This window comes from Vigna unguiculata, chromosome 3 (assembly GCF_037176805.1).
Source record: "Vigna unguiculata cultivar grain cowpea cultivar isolate G323 ecotype 2 chromosome 3, ASM3717680v1, whole genome shotgun sequence".
NCBI lineage: Eukaryota > Viridiplantae > Streptophyta > Magnoliopsida > Fabales > Fabaceae > Vigna > Vigna unguiculata.
The window spans coordinates 52,572,458-52,582,121 of NC_140794.1; the positions used below are offsets into that span (position 1 = coordinate 52,572,458).

The following is a 9,664-nucleotide window of genomic DNA, read 5'->3' on the forward strand; positions in this document are numbered from 1 at the left end:
AACTTTTATAGTCTCTCTTAAAAGAAAAGTCATATTTCTTCTTCTTTTTCTTATTCAACTTTATTGTTTCTCTGTTCCTCACGCATCAATCTCCTTTCATTGAAATACTCAATTTCACCCACTCTTTGTAATAACATAATTTCCAAAATCAAAATTGATAATATTTTATTATTACACTTAATGAAAAAATTGTAATCTAACGCAAGTGGTATGAAAACTTGTTTTTGCCTTATAAGCACCTCTTCATTATACAAGAACAGAAGTTCAAGAAATTAACAGAAAAAGAAAGACGAAAAAATAAATTGGGAGAAGAATTATTGCCACAAATCTATAGCTATAATCTTTGTTAATTGATTAATAAATTGTGTGGATAACATGAAAAAGTGTCGTTAGACTTTTATAAAGTAGTAACAAATTAATACTTAGGAATCAAATGTCATAGCCATAAGTGTGAACATCATCTCATTTTCATGGAAGTTTCTAACAAATCCAAACAACAAGTAATCAAATTTGTGATGATAATCCTCAAAACAAATCTCGTTTTATCGTTGACTCCACCGACCAAAGGTTTTATCTACTCTTCTTGCGAATTGTCGTAAGCTATTATCTTTTTTTTGAAACTGTTTGCCTCTATGCTCTGTTTCATCTATGTGAATAAAAGATTAATCTTGACCTTTCCTTCAACATGGTTTGCAAGGGTGAGATGTTTTGTTTTATTTTTATTTTTATTATTATTATTATTATTATTTATTATTTCATCTGATTGTAAGTTGGACAATATCGTTAGGATCGATATCTATATTTTTTTAAAGTATTTTTCATTTTAAAATATTGAACTTCTTCGTAATTTAATCTTAAAAAAAATGTGAAGAGATGAGTTAATATGAATTTCGTCGATACGAAAACACTTCCCACTGCATATTATTATTCCATTTTTTTTTTCAACATTATTTTTATTGTTCCAATTGGTGAGCTAATTAAAATACTTTTCTCTCAATCACCTGCACTTCTAAGAATTCGGATTTTATCTTAGCTAATTCAGACACACAAAAATTAAGAATATTACTATTAAGTTCTAATTTCCATCCATAAATTATGTTGTTAATAACATTCGATAGTACACGAAGTTCACAAACCAGTTTTTTAAATATTCCACTAGGAACTTTGAACAATACTTTTTTTTTAAATTGTTCTTTTGAATTCTATATACGTTGGTCACATATACAGTAAAAACACGTTTAGAAGGTACCTTAGTTTATGGACATAGATATTTTACCAATTCTCTAAGCCTGCTATATTCAACAAAAAAGAAAATGAAAATGAATGTTCTATTATTACATATCATTCACTATTTCTTGACTAATCAAGAGTTAATTTTAAATTTAACTTAATTTTAATTAAATAAGAGGTTAAAAAATAAAATTTGCACCTATTTATATATTTAAAGTTAAATTTATTTTTAGGTGACATGAGATCTTCAACTACCAATTTTGTTATTAACCGGTGTTGACAAAGAAACCCTAGTGTTTGATAAGATCAATAGCATAATTGCTAACTTATTTAACTATCTTATAAGTTAGTCTTATCAGAACACAAAAGTATTTGGTAAGTATCTCAAAGTGGATTATTTCATGAGCTTTTAGCTTATAAGCTACTTTTCGGTTAGAAACTTATTTAGTTTTTATAATTTTATATTTTTTTTATGCATACTGTTATTTATTTTAATTTTATGGAGACATTTTTACTATACTTTTTTTTTAATATTTCTTGATTTTGTTTGTACAATTTAAATTAATTTTTTTTAACAATAATAAAAAATTTACTTATTATTATTTATATAAAATTACATACAACTCAAATTGTAAAAAAAAAATTAATGTAACAATAATTTGGATTGTGAAATAAAAATTTTGGCTTTAAATATATAAACAAAAATTACATTTCATTAATTATGATTAGATGAATCTGTTTAAATAAAATGACTTGTCAAAATAAAAGTATATACAATTTTTTAAATATATATATATATATATATATATATATATATATATATATATATATATATATACTTACATATTTAATTATTTTAAGAAATCTAAAATTATAATTACACAATAATATATTTTCCTTATAATAAAATTTTCATAACTATATTGTTTTATATCATTAATTTACTAAACACTTCAATCTTATAAACTAATTTACCAATTTAAAACTTATAAACTAAGATTTTATTGTATAAAGTTAAATTGTTAATTATTATTATAACTTAACTTATCAATTATTGGTTAACTTATTGATTACTAGCCAATTTATTAGCTATGAGCTAACTTATTAGTTACTTTTACCAAATATACCTATAAAATTTTGGTTTTTCTCCTTATAATTTTTCGTCATAACTGCGTGCTATTTTTTCGTTTCTAACATTTACTCTTTTCTACTCCCTCTTCCAAAGTGACAAATCTTGTTGGAAAAGTCACTGTTAAAAGACAAGTCTATCCTTAAGAAAAGAGAAAAATACCATGAATGAAAATAAAGAAAAATATGTTAAAAGTGATAGAATAAAATATAAAACGAAATATGAGAAGAGATAAAGAGATGATAAGAGAACTTTAAAGAAAGGTATAATGAAAGTTGAATTGAACTTGAAGATAAATAACCTAACACAAAAATGGCTTTTGGATCTCGAAGATCTAAAGAGCCAGGTACTTTCAGGTAACAAATAGCCATGTAAACTGAAAGGACCAAATGTTTTTCTTTTTTTCTTAGTCTCCGGAAAAGTGAATCTGGAAGGTTTTAGATTTTATATTCCTGAACAGGAAACTCTGAAATTGTTTTGAGGAAAATGCTAATGAGTGCCCTAAAGGCACCGGTTTAGGAATAATAAATATATTTTGATATCATCATTTTTACATTAAAAGCTGAAATAATTAAAATAATATAAATATACATAATAAATTTTATAAAGACAAAAATACCCTTTTAAATGTGTAGACAATAACTCTTACTGTTACAAAACAAGTTTTTGGAATTTTTAAGGTTTCTACTAAAAAGAAAAAAATCAATTAAGTCTTAAATTGACACTTTAATTTTTCTTTTTTTGTAATAATTTTTAGATGTTTAACAGTATATTTTGTTGGTTTTTCTGTTAATTTATACTTTCTTATGTTATTTTTTTGAAGTTTTAGATATTTAACACTATTTTTTTGTTGGTTTTTTGTTAATTTAAATTTTAACAACATTAAAATATAGTTATTTTATTATTTAATTAGTTTTTAAATTTTATTTGTGAACATTAAATAAAATATTAAATACACATGTACAATATTTATGGACATTTTTTTTTATAAAAAAAATAAAGTTGCATTAATGGTTATTAGGTCAGGTTTTATTTAATATTATACTTATCTATGTATTTTTGTAGGATCCGATGTATATTAATTATTCTTAACCAGTGTCCTTAAGGCACTGGTTAGCAAGTCCCTTGTTTTAAAGACGTTGCGAAAAAGTTTTAATTTTTATAGTTACAAAAAGAACATTCCGAAACAGGTTTTGAAATGTTTATTCTGAAATTTATTACAGATTCTTCATCCCTGAAATATTCTGAAAGATTTTTAAATAACATTGTAGTGTAACTTTCATTCTATCAAGAGTCGATCAAGTAATTTTCCAAAGTAATTATTAGGGCGAGTTTCTTTCTTCGCCACCTTTCGTTTTCCCTTTTTAAACCATTTTTCTAAATGGATTCTACCTCTAACAGTTTCTTTCTTCCTCGTTCTTTGTCCGTAGTCTTCCTCGAAAATATAAGTTTGTTCTCTGGTTCTGTTTTACTATTTTCATTCATTATTTTCTTTTCCATCAATACACAATGAAACCTAGTTTTCAAGAGACACTTGTTTATGTTGTTTTTAAACCTTTCTTTATATTAACTGTGCAGGTACCATGCACACACACACAAACTACATTATCTCATGATTGTGGAAGACACTAAATTATGATCAGTTAAAGGTGATTAGTGATGGGTGCAACATTACTCCTGTTAATGACGAGCAAGTGATGACATAAATTGACGAATCAGGAGTATTCACGTGAAGAAGTTGGAAACTGAGCCTCGAAGGAGAAAAAGGCAATGGAAGATTGAAGGTTCAGAAGATGAGAGGATTTGAAGCGAAAGAGGTGTGAGAGAGAGAGGGACAGCATTAATAGACCGACCACCAAGGTTTGGAGTAAAGTTCACACAAACCAGAAAAAAAATTTACAAAATTTTCAATTTTAAATGTTGTTTGAAAAATAACCTACTAAGCTTTCATAAGGTTGAAAATTATTTATAGTTAATATATAAAAAAGTCAATTTTATACGTGATATTAAGAAAAATCACTGAAAAACTGAATTCCTCCCTCAAAACTCCCCATCCAAACACATTGTTATTTTCATATGGAGAAAATTAATGCTACAGAATTCATATGTATGGGAAAATCTATACTGTAATATTCCTGGAGAACATCTTAAAGCAGAGTTCTTTTGCTTGCCCCTGAAACTAGCACCCTACATATTCCTACTCTAGCAAGTACAAATTATGGCAAAATAGCATATTCTTTTATGCCACTCGGCTAGTTTAGAGAGCAAAGAACTGCAGATAAGAAAATTAACCACGCCAGCTGTTAGACCTCTTTGCTTCAAAAGCAGCACCATCATTGAGCATGTCATGTGCATCAGTTTCCATTCCCAGCTTTGAGAGAGCCAGAGCCTGCAGATAGAATGCAGTTGGCCAATCAGGTATGCATACCTGTGCCTGCATTGCATCCCTTAATGCAAGTTCTGCTTGATCATTCATCAAGTACGAGAAGGCTCTCCTTGCAAACACAGTAGCAGAAGGAACAGACATCATAACCACCAACTGTTTCAATGCAAATAAATAAAGGACAATCAGAATAGGAATGTGTAGAGAGACACAGCCAGAAACCTGTCAAAAAAATGTGGAACAGTGAACCTACCTTAGAATAGTACTCAATAGCATTTTTGAAATCCTTGTCCCTGAATGCAATATCCCCAAACTTTTTAGTGTTCAATATATCTTGCACTTGCTGTGTCCATTCTTGGAATGAAAGCTGCAATCACAGCTTTAGTTAATAGACAAAAGCAACAACCAAAAACCAGTGAACAAATCCAACTCAGTATAGGGTTTCCCTGTAGTAACTACCCATACTTGACTTGCAGGCCACTATGTGATTTTTGACATACCTCATTTTCTGCACCTTCTTCATCTTTATAACCTGTTTTTAACAATATATCATGCACAGCAGTAAGATCCATTCTGGCACAAGCCTTTCCAAGGGGAGAAAGCATGGTTGGTAGCACTGCTGTGTTTTTAGTTAGGCCCATCAACACATGAGATGCTACCTGTAAAAAGGAGGAGGGTGATTCAAAATGATGAACAAATACTTTACAAGCAAGAGAAGGGAAACCTGGAAAATGAAGTTGAGCAAAATTGAAATGGAGATAAAAGGACAACAAATGAAAGCGGAAGCTCAACATTGAAAGCTAAAACGAAAACTGAAAACCTCTTTTTGCTTCTGAAGAGGTGTGACGGAAGTAAGAAGAAACTTAATTTCAGGTCGTTCTCTGGCCTCAAACTGAAGACATTTTGAAGCAAGCTCAACCAACTTTGTTGCATCATCGTTCGCATATTGCCCTTCCAGGGAAGAGTCCATCAGCAACAGAACATTCTTCCCTCTAATCAGGTCCAAAGCCTAAAGAACGAAATCATTCCCTCCATTCAACTTCATATGATTTAACTAAGTAGCAAGAATAGGCGTATATGTATCAAGTCAAAACATAAAAGGAATTCAAATACTAATGATGCAAACCATTCATTTCCAATTCTATGCGAGCATAAACTCAGCAACCAGAAAGCAATCTTGAAATCCAGCACCATGTAGAAAGATAATAACTCTTTACCAACATATGTTCCACGCATATTTCATCAATCCAGTATCTCATGACAAGGCAATACGCTCGTGAATTGGATAATCATATAATTCACATATCAAACATCAATGGAGTCCAGAAAAATGTAGGATAATATAGAATGCTTAGCATATCTAACAAAACAGAACAATGAACATTCTTAAACGAATGCAGAGAGTTCAAATTGAAACATACATGGCTAGGGGGAATGTGCTTGCCACTTAAAAGATCCAGAAGAACAGTTCCATAACTGTAGATCACACTCTCCGGGATTATCCTGCCTGCAGGTGTCATTGGAGTACCATATTGTCATTAATTATACTTAGCAGCAAGACTTCTGATAAGAGTTCTGAAAGAATCAACGAATCCAGCAAACATTTTTATTCTTTTTAGACTCTAAAGAACGCATTGACAAAATAAAATTCTGCTCTATAATTCATGTCCCATCCTTGTTCTGAATTCTATAACAAACAAAAGTAAACGTTCAACCATCATCAGTTATCCACGAAAACACATGTCAGCAAATATAGTACCTGTTCGCAAAAATTCAGGTGGAGTGTAAGCTAAATTAGTACTGTAGCTTTTCCCGTCTCGACTATTTTTCATAAGCCCAAAACTAGACAAACGGGGATCACCATCCTGACAGAAGTGAATAAGTTAGCAACAAATTTCAATAGCTAATTTACACATGTACTAACGAACAAATGAAGTTCATGGCATTTAACATTCTTTGTGAATATAGTGGCAATTAGGCACCACCTATGATGTGGAGAAGACAACATTGAAGTATCAAAGTCACACAACAAGCATATGGGATAGATATACCAAAGCAGGAAAGTGCATCAAACAGAAAATGTTTCACAATGCTTAAAATATGGTGACAACATTTACAAAACAATGATTTCATCACGATAGGTTCATAATCACACCTCATCAAAAAGAATCCTATATGCATTCAGATCATGATATATTTTCCGGTTTTCTATGCTGCAATGATCTAGTGCCTGCGCAACATGGTATGCAACTCTTACACGCATTTCCCATGGTAATGGTTGCTTGTCCCCTGACAGAAACAAAGAATTCATCAACAAAAAATTAAGTAAACTAATAATCAAACTACCGTTGTCAAGTGAAACAGATATTATGATAGAACAGGACTAAGAAATAAGGCAATAAAAAAATGTCACGCTTTCTACAAAGATAAAGGAATTAACATTGGATTTGTCTAGAAAGCTTGAAAAGTTTCGTTATACATTTTTTGGTACGATTATGTTACGATTTGCAATGTATGCAGTTATTTAGTGACAATAGTGGAGAAGAATAACAGAATTAAAAAGAATTACTTTCTATTCTACTTCTACGTTGGGGTGAAGTTCTTTGCTACTTGATGGTGTTCAGCTAATGTAGCAATGTCCCTTTCAGAGGGGTTGCTTAGTTGGATATGCAGAGATGTCGGTTACATTTGCTTGACTAATCAAATAAAGATTAATTCCACGGGCCCAAATCTCTTTGGTATGTAACTACTAGATCAGATAAGGTTAAAGCTACCAAAGTTCAGGTACAAAAAAAGGACTTCGTCAGTTGAGCTATGCTTGGTTTGGGTGAATATGAAAGGTGGAAACTGACAATAACTAGATTTTATTGTGTTAAAATGCAGTACCTTTCTGCAATCTTATTTTCCAAGTGTCCATTTCACTCCAACAAAACCATATGGCCTTGAAAGCATGAGAATTGTATAACTTATATTGACCAACAACAGCTAAATAAATGTATCATTTCTGTCTCAGTAAAAACATATTAGCTCTTAGAATATGCTGTTCACGGATCCAGCAAACTAACACAAATGTGGTAAAAATTTAAGACAGGCAGTCCTGTCTTTCAAGAAATGAAAGCAAGGACTCCCTACCAGATCTAAAGACAGTCAGTCAACAAGGAGAATGACAAGAGAGGGAAAAAGTACTATAATTAATAAAGAGCTTTAATGACTGCTAACAAAGATAAATGTAAAGATAAAAGAGAAGTACAATGAAAGAGATGTTTGGACAAAGTATCATTTGGCATGTACTCAGCTACCAAGAGCCTTTCATCTCCTTCAGCACAACAGCCAATTAGATTCACCAGTCTCTTGTGCCTCACTTTCCCAACTCCAGCTGCTTCTGCCTGACCAATCAAAACCATTAACAACAATAGCTTGCATTGCCAGATTAAATATCACAGGGTAAAAAATGCATGAGGGAAAATGTTTAAAATTAAGAGAATCTAAAATTTTATTTCCAGTCAAACCCCAGATATGCACAAGAGAATCCACAAAAATTAATTTCAAAAAACAACTAAATATTGTTTGTCCTTTCTTCCTCAACCGGCAACCACACTGAGGGCTAATAAAAGTTGTCCATTTCACTCACCATAAACTGTTGAGCATCAGGCCAAGACAGTTTTGAGAACCGTTTCACAGCAACTAACCGATTGTTCTCTAGCTTCCCTCTGTAGACCACATTGGGGGCTTTCTCCCCACTCTCAGAAACAATGTAATCTGTGTTGAACTCATTTGTGGCCCTTCGAAGTTCACTCAGACCGTACTCTTTAAATGCTGGAACCTGAACCTCTTGATCAACATCATCCCCACCACTCCCTTCAAAATCAACACGAAACAAAAACAAACTAAAGACCCAAACTTTCTCAAACAAACACAAAAAAAACCGAAAAGAACCATGTCCATTGAGCTTCAGAACCCATCAATGCAAGATTTTGACAAACCCCACAACAATAAAAAGGGTAAACAAACATTTCCACGCCGTAAAAACCAAAAGGGTGTAAAAATCCCAAGAGCAAAACGCAAACGCAGAGTGAAGTGAAGGTGAAAAGAACTAAAGGGCACCTGGATCGGGTTTTTTTGAGTCTGGCAAGGCAGTGGGAGGGTCTTCAGGAGAGTGAAGATGAGCGGTTTTGGAGTGTAGGCAACCCATGGCTATGATTGGGAAATGATTAACTAATATCGCAATGTAATAAGTGGGGTGTCAACATAGAAAAAAAGGTTGTAAAAGATATTAGATTGGCATAGGGGGCATGATGATATAGGGGAGCAGAAGCAGAAAAAGTGATGGTTCTATGGTATGCGTTTGATATGATAACCGGAAATGCAGCAAGTGACTGAGTCGCTGCTACTTTTCTTGTTGCAGCGGCGGAAACACAGCAAAGAGAGAGAGAGAGAGATGAAAAGGCCAAAACCCAAAAGGTAAGTAAGTAAAATGAATCAGTATGAAAAAGGAGAGAGGAGCAAGGATGAAAAAGGAACAGAGAAGGTCACATGACAGTGTCTATGATGCAGCACGTGCTGCCCCAGGTGGGACTGCAAAGGAGTAAGAAGTAAGAAGTGAGAAACATTTTCCAATGGCACTTCATAAATTATTATTATTATTTTTTAACTTTGGCGTTGGAGAGTTGAAAAGTTACAATTTACAACGTGAGATGTTAACGTAAGAGACATGTTATTGTGTGGAACCAGTTTGTTTGTTGTTGATTGTTCTCCTCCATGTTTTAAGGGTAGTGTTGTGATCAAAAGTGAATCACCTTTGTTTTCTCTCATGTGTTTTCAACTTCAGCGAACAATAATGGTCACAAGCAGATTCAACTTTCGAAGTTGTTACTTTCCCTTTGCATCCTCTGCAAACTTTATTTACCAATTCAGAACCTTCC

At 32.0% G+C, this 9,664-nt stretch overlaps 1 protein-coding gene across 1 annotated transcript; it reads right to left on the minus strand.

Annotated features, from left to right (window-relative positions):
* Positions 1-4,391: 4,391 nt before the first annotated feature.
* BSK2 (BR-signaling kinase 2) lies at positions 4,392-9,256 on the minus strand. Its single transcript, XM_028066148.2, has 10 exons — positions 8,847-9,256; positions 8,374-8,600; positions 7,993-8,128; positions 6,898-7,031; positions 6,502-6,607; positions 6,164-6,249; positions 5,563-5,751; positions 5,243-5,401; positions 4,996-5,109; positions 4,392-4,898 (listed from the first exon to the last, which is right to left on the minus strand). Exons 1-10 carry the CDS (start codon positions 8,932-8,934, stop codon positions 4,647-4,649), a joined length of 1,491 nt encoding a protein of 496 aa, XP_027921949.1. The 5' UTR covers positions 8,935-9,256; the 3' UTR covers positions 4,392-4,646.
* Positions 9,257-9,664: the final 408 nt, after the last annotated feature.